This window comes from Rissa tridactyla, chromosome 4 (assembly GCF_028500815.1).
Source record: "Rissa tridactyla isolate bRisTri1 chromosome 4, bRisTri1.patW.cur.20221130, whole genome shotgun sequence".
NCBI classification, from domain to species: domain Eukaryota; kingdom Metazoa; phylum Chordata; class Aves; order Charadriiformes; family Laridae; genus Rissa; species Rissa tridactyla.
Genome location: NC_071469.1, coordinates 52,972,929 through 52,986,498, shown reverse-complemented (window position 1 = coordinate 52,986,498; position 13,570 = coordinate 52,972,929). Strand labels below are relative to the sequence as shown.

Genomic DNA, 13,570 nt, shown 5'->3' with positions numbered 1-13,570 from the left:
AATCAAATTCAGCTCATCTCAGAACCACTTTGCTTTTAATAAAACAAACTCTTCAGCAGCGTAGATGTTGTCTGTATCCATTTTCAGAACCGCTGCTTATAATATCTTTTGTCTACATGACATTTCTATTGTGAAACAGAGGGAAGCTTTTAGCTGAATTATTCTTTCTTCACCATAAGCTAATAACTGCAGCTACTAGGAAGCTGCGTGCATGTTTTTGACTGACCTCACCACACTTCATATTCTAGCCTTGGAAGAGCTGAACAAAACTCCAGTGCAAAACAGCTGATATTTGCATATACTGTTCAGAAACCCTCTATATTTAGGAACAGAAGTTTTACTAATCAGAACAAGTAAAAGCTAAAGATAGACAATACAAGTCCAGTGATACCTTGTTCACGTATCATTCATAACCAAATCGTATTAAAAAGCCGTGTCCTCCTGCCACACAGCCCCTCAGTAACAAATTTTCAAAGACTGAATATTTATATTGCAACTGTTAAAGCTTCGCTGTGCAAAGATTTCCTATAAGGACCGTCTGCTTGTATCTCAAACGATACTAACTCTAGCTGACAACTGCTGTTTGTGGGAAGGGCAGTAGAAAGGCATTTATTTTGAAGAGTTAGTCAAACCAAAATACAAGTTACTCTTACTGCTGACCTACCAGCACCATGATGCCAACTCGGACACTAAGAAAACCCTACAAACAGCTTACTGCCTGCTGCACTTCCCCTCCCTCAACCTTTATTTGGTTTTAAATTGCATAGCCAGAAGTGCAGCCATTATATAGTCATCAACAGTACGCAGAGACCCAGCAAGAGAGTACATGCACAGGAGCTCACATTACAAAGTTAAATGTACGACTCATCTCATAGAAGGGGCACATCTGGTCATCCAGGGAGGATGTATGATGGTGTCCCACAGCTGAAGAGCTGGGACAGCACTACTCCAGCTATTCCCACACACACCCCTACAGCACACTAATCTGCTGTTTTGGAAGCCTCTAGCATTCTTAAGTGTATTATTTGCTTAATATGAGGACCAAGACCTATTCTAAACCACCAAGTAATAGGATTAAAACAGCGTAATCCCAGATGTTACTTACAGTTTCCCAGAGAAATTACCAATTGGTCCCCCAAAGTATATGAACACCACCATGATCTCAAGACCCAGCACTAATCTGCAGAAAGCTGCACTAGTAGGTGTCTAAAAAATACATGGCAAAGGTAAGGGAGACATAAAATGCTGAACTGCACCTTGTCAAGAAGGAAGCAAGTCATCTAAAAGAAAAGTGGGACCCCTTCAACACAGTAATAGCATAGGCAGGTGATAAAAGCGAAAAAATGTGAGGATACCATTTAGTGATGTATTTATAAAACAAAATGATAAGCTTTGCCTTACAAGTCTTTCTGGAAGCAGGCATGCTCTCTATGCCAGCATTCCTGTTCCTGTCCCACAAGGTTTAAGCTTGTGACAAGTCACATGTGAGCTTTTCACTGGTCACCTTGGGCCAGAGTGAGAATAAACATAAGGATATTTGTTGATAAAAAGAAAAGCATCCTCAACACAAATGAGATTTAGGCTATCAAACTGTACAAGCAGAACCGGATTTGACAGCAGAAAGTACACCTGGAAACCAATGAGAGCTTCTGCTTGAAGCTGGGAGCTCAGACTGAGTCCTCCTCTACTTCACTTGCCTTGCTGCCCACAGGACAAATATGCCATGAGTATGACAGCACAGAATAACCAAACACAACTCTAGGTGACATCATGAGAAGCACTTCTACTAAACGTGAAGACAGACTGCAACTGTACAACATGCTAGAGGAGTTGTCTTTGGAAAGTTTCATACCCATACTAGTCACAGATAATCAAGACAGATTCAGAACAAAAGCATGTGCAGACAATACCAACAAGAAAAATGGCACATTACGACTGGTTCAACCTACCTAAACAGCTGCTGCCTACAGGCATGTATATAGTATTTTGCAAACAGTTGTAAAACTTCTCTGCTGGCACTCTGAACTAATAAACCCTACCTTCAGCAAGGCATGTTGGCTCAGGCTCAGTGCCATACTATGCTCACACAGCAGCTCATTAGCTTAGAGTACAGGAAAAGAAGGTTGCATCTTCTCAAAGTATCAAGCTGATACGTGCTATCACTACTAACAAATAAGGACTAAGCAAGTTAGAGAGCAGCATTAGCTCCATAATAAATGAGTATAAACCAGCCATAATTTGAACTGGATAATAAAAAGTTCCTGACTTCTTCGGAAAAATCTGTTCTCAAGCAACCTTGTAATCACAGTTGAAAAACAGCCTGCTATTAAGATAGAGCATGAAATAGCTTAAGCAAGATGCTGCTTTCAGCAACAACAACAACAAAAAAGTCTTAATAGCCTAGAAAGTAATTTCTAGGTTTATATGCGTATTTTAAAGTAGAACCAAGTGGACTTTCACGGTATCTACTGTTTTATAAATTTCAGCTGAAAACAGAAAACTATGCATCCCTGATTTTGCCAAGATAGGAAAGGAGCAGCTATTTGGTTCTATATGGGAAGTGCACCAGTCAAAGGCAACAATGTCTTACATTTCTCAGACTTGTTTACTCAGAGTAAATAGTCTGTTTCCCATATTTTAAGACAAAAAAAACAACTAAGTCTTCCACTTCTGCATGTGTGACCTACTGGCTCTACATGCCAAAGGGATTACAGTTTAACTTCCACAGTGCACTCAGTTTCCTTTTTATAAGGAGCATTAAACATGCAGATGTTTGATACTCTGACTTGCTTCAACAAATATAGATTTTAGCTTTTAGAGTTTGAAGTTTCTGTTCTCTGATTTTACATCAGTTACAAGATGCTGTGAATAACGCCTATAGCTGGATACAAATCTGCACTCTGAGAAAGTCAGAAGTACTCCAAGGAACAGGATAGTTGCAAGAGAACCAACTTGGGTATGTTTTGTTTCTTAGCTGAACTGAAACAAAAGCTTTGCTCTATCCAGCCATACACAAGCTTTCACTGAAACAATCCACAAATGTTTCCCTCAAATATAACTCTTTCTACTATTTTTTTTTTTCTACATTGCAGTTAGTGTTCTATTCAGACACAATACTTCTGGTGTTTGATTAATCTACTTGCAAGCTCTGAACTGGCACTGATCGCATATTCTCAATATGCGGCATATAAGATCCACCATAAACTAAGCACAAGACAAAGGTCTCCAAGAAGCCACTGTCGATATTAAATAAAAAAATAAATTAGTTTCTCCAGAACAGCAGCCTTCCAGCTATGACTCTTGAAGCAAGTGATTCTCAGAGAGAATCATGACCTTGAACGTATTTAACGGGTGGCTACCATCATTTGCTATAGATGTTCCTTTAAATGAAGCCTAAAATATATTTTTAGATAAGTCTTGAAAGCAGAACCCAAGTCATCTGAGCAGTTTCACCCATATATCTACACCATATAGCGCAAAAAATTACAAAATCATTAAACAAAGCTTCAGCTTGATATCACACAGCAAATCCATATAAATGCAACATTTGTCCCCAGTTTAATGCCATAGCCAGGATGACCCTTCCTCTGTCTTTGGTCCATAAAGAGACACAAACAGCTATCAAGGACAAGCAGAGATACTATATTGCATCTGTATTTGTCAACACTACTGGAAAACTGCATCAGCTTCCTTCTGAACTGCACAGCAAGAGATTAACTAAACAGTTCCACGAAAAGCCAAACAGAAGAGTTAAAAACTGGAAGTGTGCTTAAAAGGAGGAAACGCTTCAGTAACTTTATTTAGCTCATCAAGGAGGTAGCGGTTACGGAGGAGCTTTGATCCATCAGAGAAAGCCTGTAGGAGAAACAAGAGTTTAAAAATGAAGGTCCCTTCAGACTAACACAAAAAGACATGTTTCAAATCTAGATTTGCTCCAAGTATAAAGCGGTCCACCAATCAGAAAAACTTTCCAAAAGTTACTGTAGAATTTATCACTGTAAACACAGATGAGACTTTTATTATATTTTTTCAAAAGGTTAAATTTAAGTAGAACTACATCCTATTTATCTGAGGATATCCAACAGTCCACATTAAGCAAAGCTCACATACCAATTCATAGTGCCTCCTTTGGGCACTGCAGCCTGTAAGTTAATATTCATTTATTTTAATGGTTGACTCTGGAAAATTTATACATCAAATGTTGACAGTGATTTCAAAGCAACCACTGTAACAACAATGAGCAACAGCCCTTAGTTTTGCCTAGTTAGATAAAAATATGGATTAGGTTTGCAAAACCCATTAAGTCTATAAGACAAAGTCTTCCTCAGCTGAGGATGCACCATGATGCATCTCCTAGCTAATAGAAGTCTTTGGTTAGTAAGAAATATTACACTTACATGCACGCATCTATTAGAAACCCCATCCAAAACTCCTTAGAACTGGTTGCAATACACTACATTGAAAGTATCTAATGTTAATAACAGAATTCTTTCATCACTAAAGAACTCAACCACTGACTGAAACATAAGCTTCTTTGGTATTCCTCCTTCAACTTATATCATTTTAATCAAGTGACTCTTCTGAGAAGTTAAAACTGCACACCAACATTAATTATTGAAAAAGTCTACAAAGATACATTCACACAGTCCCCAAGACAGGGAGATTTAACAGCAGCAGGCCACTTACACCCGCCTTCAGTAAAAGCTACCCCACGCAGTCAGGGACTAGCACCACAAGACAAAGCCACACTGGCCTGAATGCCATTACACCAGAATAAATTCTTCACGGTGCAATTCAAAACTGGGGAGAAAAGGGTTAGCAGGAGGAAAGAGACAGGACATACACCTCAAGACACTAACCAGACAAATCAAATGAAGGCTACTGACAAGAAACATACGAATACCATGATGCTCTGTTCAGGTACTCCTTACTGTATTCAATATCTCCTTCAAAATTCCCTCCAGCCCCAGGCTCCAAGGAATATATAATGGGCCATTACTTTGACAGGACTTCAAATACAGCTTTTTTTCCTCTCTTCTCCCCCCTCCCCCCCCCAAAAAAAAATTAGAATATGAATGTTTCTGCTTCACCAAGAAACCCATAGCCTTTTGTGAACAGAGATGCTATAAGCAGATGTACACAATCAGATTCCACAAGCAGACTCACAATCAGCAGATGATCTCTTCTTTAACATCCATCTTGACCTGTCTGGCTTGTTTTACATAAACTGGTTTTATTCACTACAACATTGATTACGTAAACCTCGACAAAATCTTAACCAAACATGCATTGCCACATCACTGACAGAAAATACGTAACGGACTACTGCAAGAAGGTTATTAGAAATGTATTTGCTGCAATGACTGACTTTAAATGCCTTAGGCCTTACCCTCTGATCACATTAACGTGCAGACAAGCAATCACAACTATTGCGAGACAATACAGGAACATGTTCTGGTGGGAGAACTACCTACTGCCAAAAGAACGCCTTCCCCATGATTTAAAGGTCAAGTATAGAACAACCTTACTTTAATACTGCTAAGAGAGTCAGAGCAAAAGATAAAGTTTTGTCATCTTAAAAACAGGACTCTCAGCAGTTTGCCAGGTATGCCAATTCCTTTTTTCATCATCCTTTTCACCACCTAATTTAAAAGTCTCACAGCTCAAGACAGAAGTTATTCATCAACATCACAATCAATGCTTTTAAAAAAAATAAATAAAAAACCAACAAACCACACAGTGTCCCAAAAGAACTTTTTTTAAAAAAAACCTAGCTGTGAGGTCACTCTATCAATTTTAATAAAGCAGTTGTAACAAGAGCTGCAATGCTACGCTTCTGCGGTTCACAGGTCTGTTTCACTATGGAGAGGAGAGCAGATTTACATTGTCTTATTTAAACAGAACTCCAGATTACAAGATTTTAATACAAAACAGGTATTAAGAATTTATTTTTTTTAGAATACTGAACAGATGCTTAAGCTGTTCCAAGAGTTCCTAGTCACAAATGTTGAGTCACCGAAGAAAAAGAGAGATATGTTTGTATTATTTATGGCACTACATATAACATTTAAGACATCTGACGGGAAACACAGTAATCAACTCATGAAGCGTCAAATGGATCTTAAAACCCCAATCTCCAGTCAAAAAAAATGGAAAATGTAGTTGTTGAAGTCATGGCGTTTCCTGGACTGCTTCCATCACATCTACTTATTTCTACATCACATCCACCAAGCACATGGTGTCAGTAAGCTGTGGGAGCCAATGCCCTATTGTTTCAGCGTAGCTTACAGAGACAGAATGACCAGGGAGCTTCAGCTGCCCATTTGCAGACTTCTTGTTCATGATTCTACTACAAGGACAAGAGGATTTGTTTGCTTTTTTAGTACTTGTAACACCCAGAAGGTACAACCTCAATAGCTTTAGAGAACAGCTGATACTCAAATAAAACCTAAACTCTGTCATATAAAGTTTATTTAAATTTTATTGGCATGCTTCAACACACAGCAGTGAAGATCAAGACCTCTGGCAGAACTGATAAGCTGAGATCAATGCATTTCCATATTAAAGGAAAAGCACACCAGACTTTGCTAGGTTAAGATCAGAGACAAAACATTTCATACTTCTGTACTTTCAACTGCTGCTAAAAATAGTAAAGCAACAGAAAGGAAAATGCTTCCAGCTGTGCACAAAAAGCCTCTGCAGCACAACATCAATTTATGCACTCTAATTTAATTAAAGATTCAACATTATACTATGACTTTATTGTTAGAGACAGTGTTGCACAGCTGAGGTTACCCTCTGTTTCCACAATTGAAACAGTAAGAACGTTTCTTTATTAAATTTAATTTGATATGGATATTTCTCCCAAATCAAGTTACTCGACTTCAATTCAAGTCTTTCAAGTGACAGCTATGCCACATCTGTGGTAATAGTCATATTTTATTCCATGGTAACTGTATCTTGACCCAGTCTCATGATAAGAAACATTTAGCATCCCTTAAGGAAAAAAGGTACACCATGGGACACACGAGTACCCAGTCCTGACTGCTCTTTTTATTTGCTCCTAGAAATTCAGTTATTCTGCAGAGGTGAACACAGTTCTTTATGAAACGACTTGACCAAAACAAAACAAAAAAATTCCCTAACAAACCAGAATAAGGTTTTCCACGACCTTGCAGCAAATATGTAACAGATTCTGGGGGAGGCTGAATTACGCAGCAAGGCTGTAACTGTTCTGCTTCACGGCTGGCTTGAAACCTTTCTATTTTATTTATTACTAAAAATTATTCCATTAACCATATGTTTCTAAATATTAAACTATCAAAATCAAGCATCTCTTATAAGGTTCACAAGGGCTCTCAGCAAGCACGGCTTAGACGCTTCTCCCTCATCTGCTTCTACGGCGTTCGGCAGAAAGGCTTCAAGCTTTAACAGCAGGGCAAGAACATAATACCAAGCGGATTACTTTAAGATCCGTATCAAGCTGAGAAAATAAACATTTCCACCACGAATCTGAATATAAGTGCTTCACCCTCCTCCTTCCCTCCCCTTCCCCCCCCACCTCGGCTCTCCTCCTCATTCCGAAGTCATCTCCCCTGCAATCTGCGCGGCGGAGGACGAGGGGAGAAGCCGCCAGGGAGAGCTCGGCAGGCGGCGGCGGGGACAGCAGCGCTCCTGGGTCGCACCTGCCGGCGGCACCGGCGGAAGGAGGGGGGGCCGGCCTCTCCCCTCCGAACTCCGCACACACACATCCCCCAGCTCAGCGCCCCCCAACTCCGCACACAAAGTTTCTTCCCCCACGGTCGCGGTCACCCCGGGCCGCCCCCCACGCAGCGGGGCGACAGGGGCGGAAAGGCGGGAAGCGGCGCGCGACACCCCCGGGGTCTCGCGCCTCCGAGCGTTACCTCAGACGGCCCTGAGGAGACGGGGACCCCGCCGCCGGTCCCCCCCACTTCACAACGGGCCCCACCGCCGCCTCAGAACGGGGGTAGTCCCTGAGCCCCCCCCCAACTCAGGTCGGGTCTCCACCGCTTCAGAACGGGCCCTGCCGCCGACTTAGAACGGGGTCCGTCCCCCCGCGTCGCTTCCCCGGCCTCAAAATGAGACACCCCCCTGCCGCTCCCCCGTCTCAGGACGGACCCCGCGCCGCCTCAAGATGCGCCCCCCCCCCCCCCCCCCCCATCACCCCCCCTCTCAGGACGGGTCCCCCCCGCCGCCACCGCCTCAGGACGGGCCCCACCACCCCCTCAGGACGAGTTCCCCCAGCGCCTCAACACTGGTTGCCCCCCCGCCTCAAGACGGGTCCCCTCCAGCGCTCCCTCCCGCCTCAGGACGGTGGCGATCCCCCCCGCCGCCGCTCCACAGCGCTCACCCCAGCACCACCAGCTCCCCGTACTTGACGGGCTCCTTGTTGGGCGCGCAGTGCTCCTCCTGGCTGGGGGAAAACATGGGGGCCGCCGCCGCAAAAGTCACCCCGCCGCTTACAGTCCCATCCACCGCCGGCTGGAGGGGGGGGGGGGGGGGGGCGGGGAGAGTGGACAGGACGGGGGACCGGGGACACGGCGTCCCGACCGGGCTCTGCGCTGCGCCCCGCACTGAGCCACCGGCTGCCCGACAACGGCCACTACACTCCGAGGGTGGGGGGAGCGAGGGGCGGAGCACCCAGGGGGCCGTACCAACTCGCCTCGGCGGGGGGGCGGGAGGAGAGAAGCGGCCCCCTTCCCGCCCCCGCCCCGGCCAGGCCACGCGTGGCCACGCCCCCTCCCGCTCCCATTCACCGCCCGCGGAAAGGGGCGGGGCGAAGCGGTACCACACACACACCCCCTCCCCGCCCGCAAGTGGTACGGCCCCGCTGTGTTATGTAAACATAGAGTAAAGGGGCCGGGGCCGCTCTTAAAGGGGCCGCGCTCCGGCGGGAGGGGGAGCGGTGAGCAGGGGGCGGAGCCCGGGGGAGGAGCTGGGGGGGATGACGACTCTGAGTCGCGGAGGGGTCCAGAGCATGGTCGGGGGGTGTTGTAGGTCAGTTGCCTGGGGGGTCATGGGTTCCAGATCACCTGGGGGGTGGGTGTGTGTGTGTGTGTGTGTGTGTGTAGACCCACAGCTGCCTGGAGGGCTGGTTCTAGATCACCTGAGGGGTCTGGGGCACCTCCTGTCTGGGATGGAGGTTCTAGATCACCTCGGGGTTCTGAATCATCTCCAGGGCCTTCAGGCCACCTTCTGCCTGGGAGGGTGGTTCTGGGGGACTTGCAGGTGGATGGGGGGGCTCTGGGTCACTGTGGTGCTCTGGATTCCCTCCCAGGAGCTCCTAGGTCACCTCCTGCCCCAGAAGGAGGGGGCTCCAGACAACCACCCAACTCCTACACCTTTCCCACAGTCTCCAACATGGCAGTCTCAAACACCATCAGCTTCTGCACCTTTGGCCAAGAAATGGCTGCTCTTGGGTCTCTCGTCCCTAGATGAGGAAGGAGCTGTAGAGCCCATCTTCCAGCCTCTTCTCTCCGGTGCTTTCTTCTGGGGCTGCAGAAATGTCCCCTTGCCTTTGTTCTTTACAAGTTCTTTACAAGAGCTTTACAAAGCTGTCGCTTTTCAGTGCTCCAACTTCTCTCTCCAGGCGCCACCGCCATCCCCAGCATCACAGGTCTGCTCCGAAGCTGTGCCAGGGCTTCTTTATTCCTTCAAAAAACTTACTTTCCATAAAAAAAAAAGTAAAGCAAAAAGTCTGGAATGAAAGCGGGAGACCACAGCATTTCTGAGGCCATGGCCTCTGCCTGAAATACCACCTGCCCACACACAGCGCTCAAGTGCAAACCCATTTTCATTCCATTTCTGAGAAATTTGGGGGAGAGGAGTCATTATGACAAAAAATTGGTGGACAGATGGACATCTGAGGGCATGTGCCCAGACACCAAGGCCTCGTGCGACAGAAACCCAGGCTAAAAAGGCAGCAGGGTGCTAAAAAAACCCCAAACCCAAAACTTTTTAGAGCAACTTCCAAGGACTTTCCCCCCTCGGTGTCTCCCCCATCACCCCCTCTGCTCGGAGCTTGATTTCCTTTCTCCTCGGTACCCGGCGCAAGCACAAAACCAACAAAGATTAGCTCGACATCGATCCACGTCGAGGATGGAAACTCTCATTAGCTGCTGTTTGAGGTCTCCAACCCAGGAGCCTGTTAACAAAGACAAAAGTAATTGCAACAGCCGCCACATTGCTCCTGGCCTTCGCCGAAAAGCATCCCCCAGGCCGGTGTGGTCAGACTCAGGATCAAGTCCTGCTCCTCCTGCCGAAAGCTTTCCCTCTGCCTGAAATTGTATTTAGCTATTAATTTTCCCGGTAATGTTATTTTTCTGTCATTTCTGGTGAAGAGGTGAAATGGAAAAACCCAGCCAATCTCACAAGGCTGCGAAATGGAGATCTTCCCAGGGGCTGTGTGAAGAAGACAAGATTTTATTAAAGACAGAGAGCTGAATTATTACAGATTTATCTTCTTTATTGCCCTAACAAAATAGAAAAGAAAGCCGGGCTGTAAGTCACTGTCAAAGAAAACAAATACGGCCCCGAAAACAGTGTGAAAAACAAACCTTCTGGCTGCATCCTCTTCAACTTCTCCCATTTCTCCCCCTGACAGCAAGACCTTCGTGGCAGCTTGGCTTTTGCACGGCGCAAACAAACTTCAATCCTCTTCCAAAAAACCCTCCCAAACAGTTCGGCTCAGCTGGGCTTCCTGTAAATCCAATCTTCCATTAACGTGGCTGGATTTACAGCATCTTCTCCTGCTCCCCCAACCCCGCGTGGGGATGGAGGGACGAGAAAGGACCTTTATGATCTGATTTTGCCCCTTTTCCCCCACTTTCTCATTTTCTAACGCTACGTTTTTTGCAGAACAGAGAAAAGTTGTGCAGAGCCTTGCACACCAGGCTTGTAACTGCAAGGCTCTACGCCCTTTTGCCAAGCCTGCACATTTTTTTTGGTGTGCAAACCAGCGCATTTGCTGTATTTAAATACAGAAATGCAGGAATTATTAACTACAGAAAATGCGCTGGTTTGCATCGCTGAAAAAAACTATTAAATACAGAAACTAGACTGGTTTCCATTGCTGAAAAATAAATGTGCAGGCCTGGAATAAAGAGCCCAGCAGGACTGACAGGGGAATATTCGCACTTGATGGATTCGTAAGAGGTGGATGAGCTGTGCTGGGGTGGGGAGGCACCAGCCCGCCTTGTACCTGTGGTGGGAGAGAGCGAGATGACCCCTGCCGCTTGGGTGCTGCAGTATTTTTTTCCTTGGAAACGTGCTTCATTTGTACACGCACAGTCTCTTCATTCTGCGCCTCCCCACGGGGTATTTATGCTGGCAAGCAAAGAGGGAGGTTCAGCCTTGTGAGGGGTTTTAAGAGCTGCTGGGGCAGCAAATCGTAGGTTTTCTCATTGCAATTACGGCTCATTGTCCAGATGGAGATCGGTGAAAAGTGGTGTCCCGCAGGGATCTGTCCTGGGACCAGTACCATTCAATATCTTCATCAATGATGTGGGCAGTGGGATCGGGTGCACCCTCAGCAGATTTGCAGGTGACACCAAGCTGAGCATTGTGGTTGACACGCCTGAGGGACGGGATCCCATCCAGAGGGACCTGGACAGGCTGGAGAAGTGGGTCTGTGTGAACCTCATGAGGTTCAACAAGGACAAGTGCAGGGTCCTGCACCTGGGTCGGGGCCACCCCCAGTATCAATCCAGGCTGAGGGATGAAGGGATGGAGACAAGCCCTGCTGAGAAGGATTTGGGGGTGCTGAAGTTGGGGGAAGCTCAACATGAGCCGGCAACGTGCCACTGGCAGCCCAGAAACCCCCGCAGCCTGGGCTGCATCCCCAGCAGCGTGGGCAGCAGGGTGAGGGGGGGATTCTGCCCCTCTGCTCCGCTCTGGGGAGACACCCCTGCAGTGCTGCCTCCAGCGCTGGGGCCCTCAGCACAGGAGAGACATGGACCTGTTGGAAGGACATGGACCTGTTGCAGCAGGGCCAGAGGAGGGCCACGAAGATGATAAAAGGGCTGGAGCCCCTCTGCTGTGAGGACAGGCTGAAAGAGTTGGGGGGGTACAGCCTGGAGAAGAGAAGGCTCCAGGGAGACCTTCGAGCCACTTCCAGTCCCTAAAGGGGCTGAGGAAAGCTGGGGAGGGTCTCTGGATCGGGGAGGGTCTCTGGATCAGGGAGGGGAGCCACAGGACAAGGGGGAATGGTTTTAAACTAAAAGAGGGAAGTTTTAGACTGGATATAAGGAAGAAATTTTTTATGCTGAGGGTGGTGAGCCCCTGGCCCATGTTGCCCAGAGAGGTGGGAGATGCCCCATCCCTGGAAACATTCCGTGCCAGGTTGGACGGCGCTCTGAGCAACCTGATCTAGTTGAAGATGTCCCTGCTCATTGCAGGGGGGGTTGGACTAGATGGACTTTAAAGGTCCCTTCCAGCTCAAACTATTCTATAATTCCATAATTTTCCAAGGATCTATTTCTTCCAGCACTGGAAACCTGCTTTTAATATTTTTAATTTTAGATTTTTGACTAATAAAGCGGAGCCAGGAGGAGGGAGCGGCTTTGCTGTATGTCACACGGCTCCCCGTCCTACACAGATCACAGCCCCGATCCCCAGCACTGCTATTTCCTCCAGCTCCAAAAATTCTTTTTGCAACTGGTGCAAGCAACGCTTGGCTGGCATTTTCCCCCAAATCCATTGAAATGATTGAGAAATGTACCCACAGCTGCATTCCGTTATTTTTCAACTCAAAATGCCTTGCAGTCTGGGGTTTGGGATGGCTCGGCGTGGCTCCTCAGGGAGGTTTGGTTCTTTTCCCCCTGGAAGTGGGAATCGCAGATAACTTGGAGCTTCTTCCCAGTGGCATCGGCACTGCAAGAGCGAGTTTGCTCCCAGGTTTATCGCGAGCAGCTGCTTGGCTGGAAGGAGGGATACCCATTCGAGCCAGAAGATCGTTAAAAATCAATGTTCGAAAAAATCCCAAACATGAAGAAATAGTACATGCCCATTTATTTTTAAAAAGCAATAAAAAGTTATTTTAAATGCAGGGAGATTAATAAGGCTCTAATTCAACAAAGTACTTACAGATGTGCTGGACTCTGCATTAAGTATTTCAGTGCTTTTATGAATCAGGGCTTAGGGACCCAGCTTGAACTAGAGAGAAAGTATGGAAAGATGTAAATAACCCTTGCATCGTACCTGCGGCTTATACTGCACGTGGAGCTCACGGTACATGGAATCGGCACAAAAATGGGGGTAAAGATTTCCATTCCCAGCCCTATATTATTGCCGTTAATAGAACGGTTTCCAGGAGCGGGATGAGGTCTGTGTTCAACCATCGGTGCGGGTGGTTGGGGATAGGAAAGTTGATCTTTGGGGTGGCAGCGGCCCGTCTGTGGTGCTCCAGGGTGGGGAATATACCCCATTAAAGGAGAAAAACTGTCTCAGCTCCAAGGTTAGGATCAACGAGGTGCCGCCTGGGTGGGTGCAGACCTCTCAGGCTGGAAAGTCTCCAGCTCGCAGGGCACTGAGGCTTTCGAGCAGCCACCAA

The 13,570-nt window shown here is 46.6% G+C and overlaps 1 protein-coding gene across 1 annotated transcript in view; it reads right to left on the bottom strand.

Annotated features, from left to right (window-relative positions):
• PELI2 (pellino E3 ubiquitin protein ligase family member 2) overlaps window positions 1-8,501 on the bottom strand; it is an 81,527-nt gene extending 73,026 nt beyond the window's left edge. Inside the window, exon 1 of the mRNA XM_054199576.1 lies at window positions 8,372-8,501. Within this exon, the coding sequence (XP_054055551.1) occupies window positions 8,372-8,448 (77 nt within the window). The 5' untranslated portion in view covers window positions 8,449-8,501. The remainder of the gene's footprint in view (window positions 1-8,371) is intronic.
• Window positions 8,502-13,570: the final 5,069 nt, after the last annotated feature.